Here is a 17,308-nt window from a genome sequence, read left to right on the forward strand (position 1 = left end):
CGGTTGCTAATATAATGGCGTAAAGCTGATACGGCAATTTTCAGCTGCGTTCACGAATGTATGTATCGCATTTTAGGGGTTACAGAGATTTCGCCATCAAGAGGATTCGGCTACAGGAGGTTGTTGCCTATAAGAAAGTTCGGCAACGGAAGGTGCCACGAGTGGTGGGGAGTTACTTCTATAATTCCTGGAGATTACGTCTACAGTTATATGGAGACTGTGCCTACCGAATGCTCAATGAAGAGATAATGGAATACAAAGGTGAGAAATAATGCAATAGTAGTGTTTCCACTGAACTTTAGCAATTCAATAAACAAATAAATAATTGTTTTGTAGCTTAATTATTCCATTCTTCTGGTCATTTGTGGTATGTTTTATTGTCTTATTTATTGCTAATTTATACCAATGATATACAGCCCCCCATGGGGGGCTGTATATTGTTGGTATAAATTACATTGTAGTAGTATGTAGTAGTAGTACTACTACTATGTATAAACAATTTCATTGTTTATACATAGTAGTAGTAATGATATAACAAAGATATATACTTTTAGTATATACGGTAGGTACATTACAAAGTGGTTTTTTTATTCTTTTGTGTTGATTGATTGAGCAAAAGATTGGGCCATGAGTTCAAACTGTGTTTTGCTGGGGACTGCTAATAGTGATAAAATTGGTAGCACTGCAATAAAAATCATCACGTGAGCAGTAAAATTAGTCTCAAACTGTAAAATGTGAAGAGTCAACACCATTTAGCAGACTGTACACTACAATTTTACATAAATGTAATATCTAAATTGCAAGTCCTAAAATAGTAGCGGCTTTCAGAGTTCATCGCGTAATCAACCAAAATAATTATAACAAACAAGATGACTACATGCCGTTATTAGGCTGGACGTCATTGTATCACATTCGTCATAGTCTCTCCGTAACTTCAACAGCCTTCCCTAAACTGTCTTAGATGATTTCTCAGCCATGGGCCTAATTCAACTTGATCGCATGAGAGTTGTTTTGATAATGATTTGACAACTCCTTAACAAGGATAACAGATGCTGTACTATTCAGTTATTTATATTTTAATAGCATCGTAGTAAGTTTATAGTGTAGAGACATTCAAGCGATTTCCCAGAAAATATGTAAACGATGATCTCAACCAGCTGTGAAAAAGGCTCCATGTTAGAGTGGGACATAATGATATGCAATAGAAGATAGACAAACACCTCCAAAGTTATGCCATGATATATTGACTGAAAATTGAGGATCACTTTTTGGCCGCTCATAGTATATAGAAATGCTCAGCTATTGACATGTGTCTGTATGTATAAGACTAACAACTTCAGAAATCCATGCACCTATTTTCTGCTTTATGCCTCAGTAAAAATATGGTTTGGTTTTAACTTTGAAAAACAGTTTTTGCTCTGTTGTAAATTAGCAGCTGTTAAAATTATTTTGATCTAAATAATCTCTTCAAGGTAAACTTATATATTTTGTTTGATGACCATAAAAAGGAGAACATTGCTCTGCATCCTCATCATTACATGAGCAAGTCATGTAATTTAACACTTTTGGGAATTTTTGATTCGTGTGTTTTATTTATTAATTAAAAGTGTGTGCGCGTGTGCCTGTGTATACATATATACATATACCTATAAAATATATATACTACATATGCTGTATACTATGTATGTATATATATACTTATATACCAGAGATGTGTATGCATGTATACTTTGTAGCTGTATTGTACTTTACTTATTGATGTATTTTTCGTGTTAAAAGGATAATAGGATCTTATCTAACGATATTTCTTTATATGTACAATACATCTACACACAAGCAAAACATACATCCATTATGTCATGCCTTATTTTATACCTCACACCCATATCACAGCGTAATATCAATAGGCGTAATATCCTAGATCGTAGGCATAATCTCTCAGCTTGTGGGCGTAATTCCCGGGAGGCAAAATCACATGTAGACGTAATATCTTGTTAGCAAATATACTTGTAGGCGTAACCTTTTGTAGGCGTAATGTCTTGTAAGCGTAATCACTGGATCCCGTGATGAGCTTTATAAACTACAGGACGGTGGGTGTACGACCCTTCGAAACAGCATTGGTTCGTTGGGGTATCAAAATACTGCATCTGTCAAAAACCTCAACGAAACGAATTCTGAGCTTTTTCAAATCAGTTTCCGGTGTATTGCGCTATTCAGATAGTTTTATAATGCCTAACAACATTTAGAGATTTTACGCATTCAGGGCTAAATATTTGTATCGTAGTGTATAGTATGTTTTGACGAAATTACTATTGAAGTAGTTTTTGTACGTAGCATACAAACAAAAAACGACGATAGGACGGAGAGAACATAACAAAAAATTATAATATAAATTGATGTGACATTACAAACTGGCCGTAGTAAAGGCTTAACACGTGAAAGATAAAATAAAAAAGCAAACGGATTATAGATGAGGCTAGGTACTGCAGGTACATAATAAACAAATTTGTAAAAATCACTGAATTTGTGAAAGTCACCACGTTGAGTTTATGAATGAAAACTACAATAGGTAAAAATTGTTATCTAATCTTAAAATTTTCCCACTACACCCTTCTAGAAAGAAGGAAAGGCGTGGGAACTTTTTTATTACAAAAATTCTTTACTAAAAACCTCTCAGGTCTCGAGTTGCTCTCGGCCAAAAAGAATTCAAAAACGCATTTGTCCGGATTGTTGGCACAAACAGACCTGCTTTCTGTCAAGTGTTGTGGTGCTTGATAGTATTTTTAAAATCCAGGACCGTAAAGTTCCTTTTCACTGCTTTTAAATAAAATGCACACCTAATATCTTTTCGCCGTTTAGCTAAACTCTAGATCCCTGTATTTGCTCTTATTTCTGTAAAACTGACTTGCCCCTTTAGTTTAAAAATGAACCTTAAAGCAGTGTTCTGTATTTTCTCAAATCTTTTGATATCTTTTTTCATAAACGGGTCCCATACCGTGTAACCGTACTCTAAAAGTGGCCTCACCAAAGAAAAATAAGCAATCTGCCGAGTTTTTGTGTCAGCATGCTTTAAAACTCTCCTTAGCATATGTAATGTTCTATTAGCTTTGCTTATTATTTTTACATAATGAATTTCCCATTTCAGGTTATTTTGCAACTCAATGCCAAGATATGGATGTGAATCAACATTGTCTAAACGTTGGTCACATAAAAAATAACTTGCTTTTGAGTTCGACTCTCTAACTGAAAGAACAGCACATTTAGAAACATTATAAGTCAATTGCCACTCATTAGAATACTTTTGGAGTACCCTAAGGTCTTGTTGCAATACCGCTTTGTTGACGCGGGAATTAAATAAAAGAGTATCGTCAGCAAACAGTCGGCATTCTGACACCATAAGGTCTGGCAAGTCATTAACGTACAATAAAAAAGAAGGGGTCCCATAACTGACCCTTGGGGCATTCCTGAGTTAATTGGACAAAATGGAGAGTTGGCATCTTCCATGGAAACAAATTGCCTTCGGTTCGATAAAAAATCCTCTATCCAAAAAATAAGTTTTTCATTTATACCGTAATAGTTGAGTTTGAGTAAAAGTTTACGATGATTCATAGTATCAAATGCCTTAGAAAAATCTAATATGATTACATCTGTAATAATTCTATTATCCAGATTAGAAGCAAGATCGTTAATTGTATAAACAAGCTGGGAATCACAAGATCTTCCACTTCTAAATCCATGCTGACTATCCATGCTGTCTGTTGTTTTTACGAAAGGACCAGCTAAATGCTCGGCGTTACCCAAACACTTCTTTCATTAGACTGACTGTCTGACTGTAACTTTTAAGTTACATGTCATAAAAGTGTTTTGTTGAAATAGATTAAAAGGAAATATAAAACAATCGTAAAGGTGTTTAAATGTAAATGTGAAATGATCAGCAAGTAACGGCTAAATAAAGTCTGTTTTGCTATGATTACAATGAAACATTATTTGATATACAATTATATGGTTTTAATTTGTTTTAGTGTTGGCATCATAAGGCGAAAATATATAGAGTGGTATAGAAACCCATAGTAATTATGTAATGCAAACGCCCGATAAAATCATTAGTTTGATATACGTACTGTAGCTACATATTAAAAATTAATTACAAAACATTATGTAAACATGAATAGCTGCAGCTATTCACAGTAACTTTAGTGCATTTAGTGGTTATGATCTGCAAAAAAATGTAACACTAAACGTACTACATGCAGTGTATACCGTGTGGAGTTCTTACCTTCGAGACAAATGTAGGCCTATAACATAAACGTGAATATAACTTAAATGTATTTAGCTCATTACAAACATATTTAAAGAAAGTTTTAGTATGTATTTTACGAAACTTCAACTGTCATTTAAAATTCTATCACTTATCTGTTTTCGAATTCGTCTTTACTATAACTTATAAAGAATAACGCTGAACTGAGATTGCGAGCAACGGATATCTCTTTCAGGCTTTGTATGAGGCATATTGGCATTTTTGTTATTTCATCGTAATCAGTACACCAACTGCCAAATTTTAATTTCTAGACAAAATTTTGTTGATATTGTATGGCACAAAACAAATTCGTCCTGGCGTGATGAGGACGAAAAAAAAGCAGTGTGTTTCATATAGTAAGGCGAAAGAATCTTATAGTAGGTGCATCGTAACTGGTGGGCACACTGTATTAATTAATAATTTAGCGTGGGCAATCGCGAAAAGGGTATGCAGTATGTATGTTTATGGTAAGAGCGATGGGAATGGTAAGAACAGCGTAGTTTTGTGGTTAGGTGCTCATGTTTGCAAACTTTCGATTGCAATCTTCGTGAGTTCAAATCCAGTACATAGCGCATTGTTCATTCATAGATTTTAATCGCTTATAGCTGGACAAACAGCGAATGACGACAGATGACAAACTTTGAGATTCATTAATATAGATAGCGTATTGAGTACGTTGGGTAAAAAAATTGAGGGTAGTGTTCGAAGTTTTGATGTTTGTATGACTTAGTCGGTGTTAGTTTGTTGTTAGCTGTTTATCAAAGGTTCGCTCGACATTGCAATAACAGAAAAATAAAAATGTTTGACTGTTAAAATAATAATGTTTGGAATCTAAATACCAAGAGAATATAATAACATCAACAGGTGGTAGCATGTAATTCAGGGCTTTTGGTGCGTAACAAGTGATTTTTAGACTTTAAAATTAGGTTTTCGAATTATTGTAGATCGTGCAAGCAAACACTAATCGACAGGTAACAAAAAGGATGCAGTTTGTTGGGGGGGGGTTGTTTGAGTACTTTGGTGTAGTAATGGTTTCCGTTAATTAACTTAAGTTACTAAAAGAAAATGCAAAGTAGCTTTGAGCAATCTCTATTGTAGACATCACAAGTCAGCAGTCATTTATCGAGAAAAGTAGATTCCAGTTGATAGTCAAGCAATGCCTTAGCAGAGCTTTCAGTTTTTATGTAACTATCTACATCAATTAAAAGCTAACAATACAGATTCCATTAACCACAGCTAGCAAAGCCAATATGGGTATAATAGCAGCCAATATGGGTACGCTAGTGTAGCCTGTGTAAGAGTTCATTGGGCAGACTCAGAAAAGAGCATACTAATTCAACGTGTGGAAAATCAATAATATTGTCTTCAGCAGGCGATAAGTATATTGGCTCAGGTTTTTTGATAAGTTCATAAAAATTAGTGGAGGAAAATGTTTGGTTCAATTGTAATATAGCAGAATGACTAATGCTATAACTCAGCCAAACAATTACTTACTGACCCAGGGTACACAGACAACCATTTATATAAGTAAGTGGAAACAAGCAAAGAATTTGATCAGTTAAAACTATATGTAAATTTCTAGGTCAGCAATATAGCAGTCTTCAAAGTGAAAATTATCTCTCAAATACTTAAAACACCAAAGCCGGAACAAAGCAATAACATATTTCAGTGTCGTAAAAGTTGTTAGATTGTTTTTAATATGTAATATTTCATGCCTTTTCAACAGCATGTCATTGACTCGGAATGCCCCTTGCGTTGAAGCTTTATTAGTATAGCTTTTATAGCCTGTGTTTGTTTTTGACTCAAAAATTTAATAGATTAAAGATGCAACTACATTGTCAACTCTGAAAGTGATGCACTTTTTGCTAGTTAACAACAATCAAAATGTTTTTGTTATACTGATACGCACACACACACACCAGGCCTTTCGCTGTCCTTAATAAATTCATGTTTTTTGGTAAAGTAATTGTGATTGATAGTTCAATCAACATGACAAATGGTAGCTCAAAAAATTACTGCACACAGACTTTCTGTTGGAAAGCAAACAGGATGGAGTAGAAACTAAAACAATGCAGCTAGGGTCGCATCTGGTGGGGTGAAGAAAGCTCAGGTCTTAACATTCCGTGGAATTAGTAGTGGTTAGTCCTCGGGCACCACTTCCAGAAGAGCCATATCGACTTCTTAAGACTGCTCAACTCACCCATACACATGATTTTTTAGGCTTTGGCTCAACTTCATTCAGGACTTTTCAGAGTCTGCAACACTTGATAAAGAATTATTTTTTAGCCTGAGTGACAAAAGTTTGTTTTTATAATGGTGCTCAGTTAAGTTTGTTACAGATGTACATGTAACATTTACAAAAATGAGAGCTAGTTGGCATACTCTTTATTGAGCCAGTGCTGGAATTATACACAAGTTTTAGTGAGAATTTATGTTGACAAAGTAGGTTGTTTTGAGCAGGAAGTTTTATTTTGTACATCTTGGTTACTTAGACAAAGCTTAGATTGTGATGTGATGCAGTAAAGTTGCTGCTGCACTATAAATAGGACTAGAGTTATTTTACAATGTGCGATATTGGTGCAAACATCAATGCGACCTAAACTATACATTAATATTGCTAGAATAGAGGCCTGTTTTAGCACCAGCTGGTTTTCAAAATTTTTGTCTATATTTTAATTTTACACTAAATTGTAAAATAGTGAACTGTAATAATTTCAAATGTTATAGTCATTAATAGTAGGGGTATTTTTTGGGCTCAATCAAGGTTTGAGAACAGCTATGCTGGTGTGTATCTTACAAATAGTATATTGGTACTAGCCTCTAGCATTTTATCATTACCATACTTGGCCTCTTCTCTCAATTTGATTTTCTGAAGAAGGTAAAAACTTTGGTCCAAGTTTATCAAATCTAGGCTGTATCACATATTTGATTATTTTTGTGCATATGCATGCGAACATTGCCCTTTTCTTTAACAACGCGTAAATTATGTTACTCGTAGGTGGTTTGGATGCCATAAGAAATTGAACCTTTGAATAGGTTGGTGAAGACTTGGTGTCTCTTTTTGTTTTTTAATTATCCATGAATATGATAGAATTTTTTCTAAACATTACAGGTGAGCATCCAGGGAGACATGGCTCTCACAGACAGTCAAATACGGAAGCAAACCTCAAAGTGGTTTCATGAAAACAGTCGGCCAAATTGGTTCCACCAAAAAATAATTTCTGTACTGAAGTGTGGTGAGATACCAAAACATATTGCAATCATAATGGACGGTAACAGAAGATATGCGAAAAAGGAATGTGTTCAGCGGCAAGTTGGGCATATGAAGGGTTTCGACAAACTGACAGAGGTTGGTTTATAGCCACTGTGATAAAAATTATCAGTTTTGGCTAGTAATCTTGTAATAGCTGAAGCAGATATGGTTCAATGGTGACTTGGTCCAGAGAGTAAGAATATTTAAAACTAATTCTTCACCTGTTCCACCGTCATTTCATTAGTACAACTAACTTTTTTTCTGTAAAACTATCATCTTTTCTTCTAACTAGATGCTATCATGAGGTGAGAAGAGACTGTCTGACTGATTTTTCAGCTATTGAATTAAAAATACTAATAGACATTGAATATTTATTAAATTGTTGCACGATTGTTACTGTTGTTTGCTTTCGATTCGTCGATCACCAAAAGATTGTTGTTTAATTGAAGTTCACATTCCGGCAAATCATATTTTTTTGTTATCAAATTAATTCATAAATATTCTGTTGGTAAATTTCAAAACATTCCTCGACCAACTAGTCGTCCATTAGGCTTGATTTTGCAAAACACTTTCAATTTTTTACGCTAATTGCGCGATTAGCCAGGATACATGCAACTCAATGTAAAATATTTTTGTTCTCTATAACTAGTCATTGTACAATAACAACTGGTATAAAATCAACTATTCAAGCACTAACAACTTGACTTGTGTTAAACAGTGATGTCTAGTTAGGTGTTCCGATATTCAAAGAGTTCTTGTAGATACCTGATCCTTGATAAAAAGCATGTAGGCCCAATTGGGCTTTGAACTCAATAATGTGATGTCTCAGTCAGACTTTATGAAAAGAAGGTTGAGGATAACGGGATGTTAGATGCTCGAATGCAGCTTAAGAATCTCTGATAATGCTAAGAGTTGCAAGGATAAGTTGTAAGGGAATTTTTTGTCAAAAAGTTTAAATTTTAGTTTCACTTCATGAAGTAACAGTTAAGGATAAGCATTACTGTTTCTAGTCAGTCTGAAGATTGTGTTGGTAGTGCTTTAGTTGGACCTGTGAAACAAAACTTTTTTTCTTATAAGAGTCCTACTCATGCAAAATGTTTACCATTAGCAATAGTAATTTGTTGTTCAGTTTGGAGTGAATCCTCGATTTTGACATTGAATATTTGTCACCATTTCAGACCCTCGAGTGGTGTTTGGACCTCGGTATTAATGAAGTCACAGTCTATGCTTTCAGCATAGAAAACTTCAAGAGATCAGCAGATGAGGTCGGTGGATTGATGGACTTGTTGAGGGTTAAACTTCAGGACCTGGTCGATGATAGGTTAGTAACCGAACTAGTAGCGCCATGCTAGTAACCAACGCTTGATTCTTATTCCTCCGCAGATGATCAACTCTGATTATATTTAATCAAGCTGTGTTGTCTTGAATATTGCAATTGGGTGAAATAGACTACCTGCTTACATTTGTAGTAATAGAAATATTTAAACATTTTGAGTGGTTACCGTCCCGTATTGTATCATCAACTTTGTTCTCAGAACTTAGGAATACAACTTTTGTAAACCAATGCTAGCTTGTGTTATATTTTACTCTGTTTATGTATACAGAGAGACAGTTAAACTAGTTTGTTGTCTTAAAATAGTAACACAGTGAACCATCTACTTTGGATCAACATAACAGAGAAGTTTTAACATACGACGTAAAGTCTTAGCACACATTTGGTTTCATATCCGAACCGGTTTTTAACGTACAGTTTTTGAAGATTTTTTTAAGCATTACCGTCTCATAAGTAAAACTGAAAAAGCTGGCAATATTTGAGAGAAAACATAAAAACACAACTATAGCCAATAAATACTATAAACTAAATTAGGTTAAACTTTCACCATTCAAAGTCAATACAAGTTACAACCCTTACCCTAATGCCACCGTTGTCTCTGGACAAGCTCTGCCTTCCTACAATTCACTTGTCTCTAGAGTGAAGTAGCAATAGAAAACAATGTCTAATGATTGTAATTTATTTAGTTTTTTACATATAATTTGTTCTTTTTCATTTAGTTTTTTACTTGGTTTTATAACGCATTTTTTAATGCTATATATAATGTCTTGCAATATTTGTTAAGGATTTATGGTAAGTTTTTGGACTACTGAAAGGATTAAGCAAAGTATGATGTGAAATTATGGTAATATTTACCTCAACATTCTATGGTTTCAACGTACATGTAGATACAGGAGCAAACCATCAATGTACGTATTGGTTTGATTGCATTGTAGTAGCTGGCGCTGCCTTGGTTGCTCTTTTGTTATGGCTCATTCTATACAGTTGTAATAAGTAAAGTCGTAGAGCAGCTTTTTAAGTGACTTGAACCTATTTAGTTTTTAAAAAAGTATTTTCCCCCTTGAACTTTTATTTTGTCAAATATCCAATCATGATTTGACTAAGCTGTAGGCAGTATTCGTGAGTTGCAGTGGAAACATTCTATTTTAAAACTATTAGCTGGCGACCTGTCAATGTATTGCAGGGAGAAACTGGAGGAGCACGGAGTGAAAGTAAGAGTTCTGGGAGACATCAGTCTGATGCCAGCTGACATTCAGAAACTAATTGCCCAGGCAGTTTCTCTCTCCTCTGAATATAATAGGTACTTTTTATTGGTTCTCTTTTAGTTTCACTTTATCCTATTACACTTAGAAGTTAGTAATTAGGTTTGTACTAGTACATTCTTTGTTTTAGTTGTCATTTTTGATTTGACATGTGAAGGTTATATACATAGAAGGTTTGAGTGGGTGTGCACCATTAGAGTTTTTATTTTTAAAATATGTAGTATGAATACATCGCAGTCTGACTTTTAATGTCGTTCATGGCTCTCAGTAACAGAGTGCAGTTATACCTTGACATATGAGCTTAATGCATTCTGGCACTGAGCTTGTATCTCAATTTACTCGCACCTCAAGGGACTATTTCCTCTATAAAATATGTAAGTACAAATTAATCCGTTATTATACCATGAAAAACACGTAAAAAGGATATTTCGATGGAAAGCATATTTTTACTTGCAATTCAGTACTTGCACTAAAAAAGTAACAAATACCTATTTAGTTGTGATGATTTGCAATAAAATGTAACATCGTTATGTACACTATTGAATAGAATTTTTACCTTTGAGACAAGCGTTGTGGATAATTACTGTCTGAGAGAGACTTGAGAGCAAAGAGTCCGGTACACTAAACTTTTGTGACTCTACATAATAGAGACTTTAAATTTAACTGCAATGGATTTAGCTTATTAAACACACGCTTAAAGCTAAGTTCTAATCTTTTACCAGACTTACTTTAATTTTACTGTCATATTCTCTTGGTATCTGTTTCCGGTTAGCTGCGTTCTGCCTCGCCTTCGCTATAAATTTTAGCCAACCTTTTGTTTTTGAAAGTGGCCTCTCGCATACTTGGGCATATAGTGGCCATTGACAACCGGCTCATATGCTTGTATCTCAAAGGTTCCTCGTATGTCAAGGAAGGAACTTGCTCAAAAGTCAGCTCGTATCTCGAGTTTCTCGCATGTTGGAGCACTCGTATGTAGAGGTATAACTGTATATAAGAAGTTGAAGGGAGTGATTCAGGTGTAACGTGTAGAGTGTGGCTCAACCATAGACCTATAAACTATACTATAGTTAATAGGTCTATGGTCTCAACTAAGAAGTTTACTATACAAAAGTATACTCTTTCATGGACAAATAAACTCAGTATTCTGTTATCGTTTATGAATGCTAAAAACATCTAGAAATTGCATACAATTTTAAGTTTGCTACGGCTTTGGAGGTTATTAGGTATAAGACAACGTCATAAGCTTTGTTGAAGTATGCAGCCGAGGTAACCGCTAAAAAGCCGGTAAAAGCTCCGCAACAAGACTGCTTCAGTTATCCTAAAAAGTTTTTGTTAGGAATAACTGTATCTTTGTTTGCTTGGACAACACCATTAGCGAAAACAATATTAACTATTTCTTTGCCGTCATTAACTAGTAAACGGCACAAAAAGTTAATTGTCATCCATGATCCGTGCGCTTACAAACTAAGCAAAAGTCAAACTTTATAAATGAAATGGCAGGACAACAGAATAAGAAATAGCAGAAGCTAGATTACTATCCTGGGTTTGGCTCGGACTCCTTTGGTCGCCCATTACTTCAGTTGTTTCAGCTGCACTTACCTTCTGTTGCTGTGTAGTCATGGCTTTAGGACATAGGTCTCTCTCCCAAATATGCACCTTGACCTTACATGCAAGTAAAATAACATAAAAACTTAATAAAATGTGATTTTCCTTTTTATAAGAATAATTTTTTGTATTGCTTACAAAGTCTGGAACCCTTTAGTCTCCCAAACTGGTTGTTTCAGAGCATTCCTGAATGTGTGTATAGCCTACACCTCTAGAGAGGAGATGACTTCCGCTATTAAACTTGTCGCTGATGGATTGGTAAACGGCAAGCTACAGGAAAGGTAAAACCCTTGGTTTCACTTACTAGAATATGAACATCTGTGTTGTTTACATTGAATATATTATGTAAAAGTTGTGATTACTTTGTCTATTTGTTATACCAACACCATTTGAGCGGATGTTATGGAGAAGCTGCCCCACTTGCACTTCGTTGGTGTCGCATCACATTGTAGCAATATAGCAACCATATAGCAATCATATAGCAATCATGTAACATTATGGAAATCATGTAGCAATATAGCAAGCCTTAAGCATTATAGCAATCATGTAGCAGTATAGAAATCATGAAGCAATCATGTAGCAATATAGCAATCATGTAGCATTATAGAAATCATGTAGCAAGCCCTTTATTTTGTCACTGTGTACTGGGAGTTCTAAGTTTAGGTTTACTTGGATTCACTGCATGTAAGAATAGCTGTTGCTTGGAAAACTATCTGAAAGTCTGTAGTGTTATTAGCTATGATACTTAACAAGACAACTTTAATTGCTTTTAATAAAGTTTCTGGGAATATTTGTATGAATGTTTCAACATAAGAAGCAGGTCCTGGAATGAAATGAACTTGTATGTAGAGGTTTGATTGTAGTATACTAGATTTGATTGGTCCGCTAGAGGCATGTCACGGTAGAGGCTATATAACATATTTGTTGGCTATCGATCTTTGGCCTTGTGGTTGCGCTGTAGATATCTATCTCATCCTATCCCTGATCCTATGATTGATCAAAATCACAGAATCTTAGAGATTTTAGGGAAGAATTACATTTTCATACAGGTCTATCTCTGTAGGAAGCAAAGTGGAACATGCCTTTTTCCAGTGCGCACTCTCAGCCTCTTGAGTTTTTAATTTGGCCTATTTTATTTTCAACTAACAAGTACTTACATCATCTTGTATCGCTTATATGGTTGATTTCATGTCTACGGTATGTTAATACCTTTTAAAGCTCATTCAATATTGTTATATTTCTTTGGTCTCCAATTCCATCCATGATCTGCCTGATAGGTCATACAGTTGAGTTGCTTCATGGAAGCGCTGGTTGCGTGGTCAGCACAGCTTCTGGTGTTCTGTGTAATATTGATTATAATGAGAACAATAGTGGGCTTGTTCAGGTTAGAATGGAGCCATACTGTTCCATAACTGTTCCTACGGATGGTTTATGTCATTGTTGTATTAGCTCTGGGAATGTGTCTATGCTATATGTTTCGCAAGCTCTTGGATTAGCGTAAACATTTATTTTTCATTTCTGGTGCTTTGATAGCGACGTCACTAGCAGTCTGCTACAGTCCTGTCTCTACACATCTTCCTGTCAGCCTGTGGACCTTGTCGTACGCACCTCTGGGGAAGTTAGACTCTCCGACTTCCTTCTTTGGCAGAGTTCCTACAGCCTTTTGTCTTTTGTGCATGTCATGTGGCCTGACTTTAGCAGATGGGATTTGTATGGAGCAGTTCTTCATTACCAGCACCATATCAGCAGACTAAGGGTAAGTTTTATCGTACATTCTTATTATTTAAAAAGGTGAAAATGGGTCTACCTTGTGTTGAAGGCTGTCAGTTAGATCTGAATCAATCTACTGGTAAGTGGTTGGGTGTTATCCGGATTCATCTTTTCTTTAGGGTCTCTGTGGAGACAATTCTCAATTTTTTGTAATAAAATTTTGTGCAAAAGAAGATTTGTGCTCTAAAAGGCACAAATACATTGTTACATTAAATACATCATGCATAAACACAACATTTTATAGTTTCTTTTTGTTTTTTCAACGAAGCGATTCTCTTTCCCAGACTTATTTGTCTCTTCGCATGACTAGGTCTGCGGTACTTTCATGTCAGATATCTCTAAAGTCTAACCAAGTAGATAGCATGTTCTATTAAAATTTAGTCAAGTTACTTATGAACTACTCCGTCTCTGTCATGAATCTCTCCAATACTATTTTGAGCATTGCTTCTATCTATAATATCTGTTTTTGCTGCTTTCCTAAATATTAACAGATGGAAATAGCATTATTCGTAAACAAGGCAAAGAAAAAGGGATTTATAGGGAACACATAGTCTGCGACTACACATAGATAGTAACTGCTAAAATATCACCTGATAAATATAATATTATGTTTGCTGTCACTTCTATAGCAATGAAAGTTCACCATGTACAGCTACTGATACCTTTAGTTTAGTTATATAAAGTCGTAGAGAAGTGTCGTGTTACCAACTACAAGTGTGAGTGTGATGATACAAATAGAGTGTGTTGATACAAATACATTTACTATCAAACTACATAAATTTCAGTAATAATTATGATTTAAATGTAGCACCTATAAGGTCACTACAAGGTCACAATAAGGTATTCTACTGGTTAAACTTTACCATCAGCTCAAGTCGACAAAAGCTATCAGTATCTTCTCTTACAGTCTTGACTTCTGAGTTATAAGTCAATCGGTGGTTATAAAGCAGTGTTCCAAATCCATTAAACCAGCAGAGATGTATCCTACTACTGTTGTTATCAAGCCAGTATTATTAGTATTATTCTCATTAGACAATAAACAATAAGCTGACAGAAGGATAGTGTGTAGGGTCGCACAGTAGGGTCAAGGTTATAAGGTACCTCATGTTTCACTGGAAATGTTATGATATTGCTGACTATAAGAGCTAAACTGCAGTGACTACCCCTTGCTGCTCTGCTTTGAGTTTATAAAGTACACTGGGCAGCAATTAAGTTACGTGTCTATAAGTTGATGAAATAGGAGGTGTTGGAGGTAGGAGAACAAATGCGAGTACAATCAATTCTGGACGTCCGACTAGCTTGATGTAGGAATTGTTTGACAAAAGGCGTATAATGTGCGCAAATGTTTTATTCAACTTCAGAAGCAATTACCAGCATTAGGAATACAATATTGATTTATCAATCACTAGATAGTATGTAGTTCTCCTTCACCGTGTAGTTTGGTTCTATGTACATTGATAGGGCAATACTTCACAGGGCTTCATACCTTCCTTTAATAGTTTTATAATGATGAACTCTGTAGATCTAGTGCTAGTAGCGATAAAAAGTGTAGATTGATATGATAAAACACTCAGTATGTAGCTGGTTGATGTCAGCGATAAAAATAGATTCCTACCAAGAATAGCTCGAGATCGCTTTCTAACTATTGAATAGAATTAGACTGTCTCTCTCCTACTTCATTTTCATAGTAACATCAATAAGCCATTTTCATCATTGCTATCCTGATTCTGATTGGCTCAAGAATTTGCTGTCACCCAGTCATGCTTTCCCATTCAATTCTTGTTAATTTTTTGCAGGCTGCAGTATTGTATGTATATTCTGCTATAATAATATGTATGTACATACATACATACTACTTACATGTAAGTACATGTACTTACATGTACTTGTATGTATAGTAATTACAAACGTTTATAAAGCAGTTTAAGTGTTTTGACTTGTTAAAATTATGGCTCATACAAAAGTGTTTTTTTATGCAGAAATTCCAATTTTGCTGATGGGTCAGGAACGTAACCCCTGCAGAGTTAGGAGAGATTTCTGTACGGCGTAAAATGTGGCCAAATATTTGTTTTGGCGCGCAAATCTCTCAAAATGTTACAGTTTGGTTGGAAAAAGTGTAAAAGTATGAAAATTAAAAATAAGTAAAAATATACAAATTAAGTTAATTTTAGCTATTTTTAGTGTCAGTTAGAATAAGTTACATCGCATTTTATTATCATTTACTATCACAAAGCTCATGCATCGCCAAGCATATACTTTCATTCACTTGTTTTGGAGACAAACTAATTTAGTAAAAACATTTTCGCTGATTATTATTAATTTAGTTTTTAAATATATACTTGTGCTTTGTGTTTGAATATTAAGTTTTTTACATAATTTTATATAATACATTTCCTCTAATACTATATGTGGTTCCCTGAATGAAACAAAAATGGTTCACAAACTCGAACATTCTCATTTGCCTCGAATGACAGATGAATCTATGGTATTCTTTGTTCACACACAGTTTCCTCTAATTTACCACCAGTACTCCATTTGACCTGTGTTTAGTTAGCACCAGGCTTAGCAGTCACGCATCAAGAGAGAAGTTGTATGCAGAAGATGTAGTTATGATAGTGAATTTAAGTCTTTTGATTTGTATAGCGTAATAGTTGAGTATCTGTACCAGAATGTAAAGGCCCATCAATCAGATCTTAAATCCTAGGCTAGGCTCATTGCCAACAGTGAGTTGTCGCTGTAGACGAGTCCTCACTCGAGCAAACCTGATATTTGGCACGCCTTTTTACTTCTTATCGACGATTTGTCAAGCTATTAGCCTTTTGAAGTATTTTTTTGTTTCCATGACTCCAGCGGACCAGCAATGCTTGTTCACCAAAAATCTGTGTTTTTTTTACTTGGTTAACTTAATGGTTATCGTGTTAGTAACTTATGGTAGTGAGTAAAAATGTCGATAGATGAAATGTCGGCAAGCACAATGTCAACACGTAAGGAACTAAATGTTGACTGACAAAATGATGACATTCAGAATCTTTTATACACTTTTCCAAGGTAAATCTCATTAATATAGATTTTGTTTTTTTATAATTTATTTTTCAGGTCACTGTTGCTTTTTTTTAATAATCGTCAAAATTTTGTTTGTCAACATTTTCATATTCGAAAAATAGTCAGTCGACATATAGTCAGTCTGCACATCGGACACGTTATGGCGATGTGGTTCTGTCATAAATAACTGAAGAGAACAATTTCTGTTTTGACAGGCCATTGAAAAGAGTCATAAAATTTTGGTCAGTGATGAGGAAAACATTAACACTCCTGACAGCTCTAGCAGAAAATCAGCTTTCTTGGATGATGTCACAAGACGCAGGACTGAAAAGCTAGAGTCTTTGTTGACATAGCAACTTCAATATTCCTAGCCCATGGTTAAGATCGTCTTAGTCCTTCAGACATATCACTATGTGATCTCATAATTGATATGCTACAATGTCCTTTGCTTTGATTTTAAACAACATTCATTGAATTCTGTCAGAACACTGGCAAAAAGTCACGTATTTATTTTAAATATATAGTTTTAAATATTTCATATTGCAAGAGAAATCTGAAGATAGTTTCTTATTTTGTTCTAGGTGCTTCACCCTATTTGTGAAATACATTTATGTTCTCTTAAACTCTAGCTATTAAGCCTACCTCAAGTACCAGAAGTACTTCAAGTACTACAAGTACCTCAAGTACTTCATGTTCTACAAGTTCTTTAAGTATATGATTTGTTATAGAACTGATGCGTGCAGTCC

General features: G+C 34.8%; 1 protein-coding gene across 1 annotated transcript; it reads left to right on the forward strand.

Annotated features, from left to right (window-relative positions):
* The first annotated feature begins 142 nt into the window (after window positions 1–142).
* On the forward strand, window positions 143–17,212 carry LOC137403767 (dehydrodolichyl diphosphate synthase complex subunit DHDDS-like). Its single transcript, XM_068089801.1, has 7 exons — window positions 143–261; window positions 7,410–7,646; window positions 8,729–8,871; window positions 10,067–10,183; window positions 11,930–12,031; window positions 13,284–13,506; window positions 16,778–17,212. Exons 2-7 carry the CDS (start codon window positions 7,428–7,430, stop codon window positions 16,913–16,915), a joined length of 942 nt encoding a protein of 313 aa, XP_067945902.1. The 5' UTR covers window positions 143–261; window positions 7,410–7,427; the 3' UTR covers window positions 16,916–17,212.
* The last annotated feature ends 96 nt before the right edge of the window (window positions 17,213–17,308 follow it).

This window comes from Watersipora subatra, chromosome 9, assembly GCF_963576615.1.
Source record: "Watersipora subatra chromosome 9, tzWatSuba1.1, whole genome shotgun sequence".
Classification (NCBI taxonomy): domain Eukaryota; kingdom Metazoa; phylum Bryozoa; class Gymnolaemata; order Cheilostomatida; family Watersiporidae; genus Watersipora; species Watersipora subatra.

Bases quoted from the DNA above. Each gene is read 5' to 3' on its own strand.
- LOC137403767 (XM_068089801.1), top strand. From the start codon at position 7,428: ATGGCTCTCACAGACAGTCAAATACGGAAGCAAACCTCAAAGTGGTTT. The intron at 10,184-11,929 runs GTACTTTTTATT...TGGTTGTTTCAG, and splicing joins CTCTCCTCTGAATATAATAG to AGCATTCCTGAATGTGTGTA. The intron at 13,507-16,777 runs GTAAGTTTTATC...CTGTTTTGACAG, and splicing joins ACCATATCAGCAGACTAAGG to GCCATTGAAAAGAGTCATAA.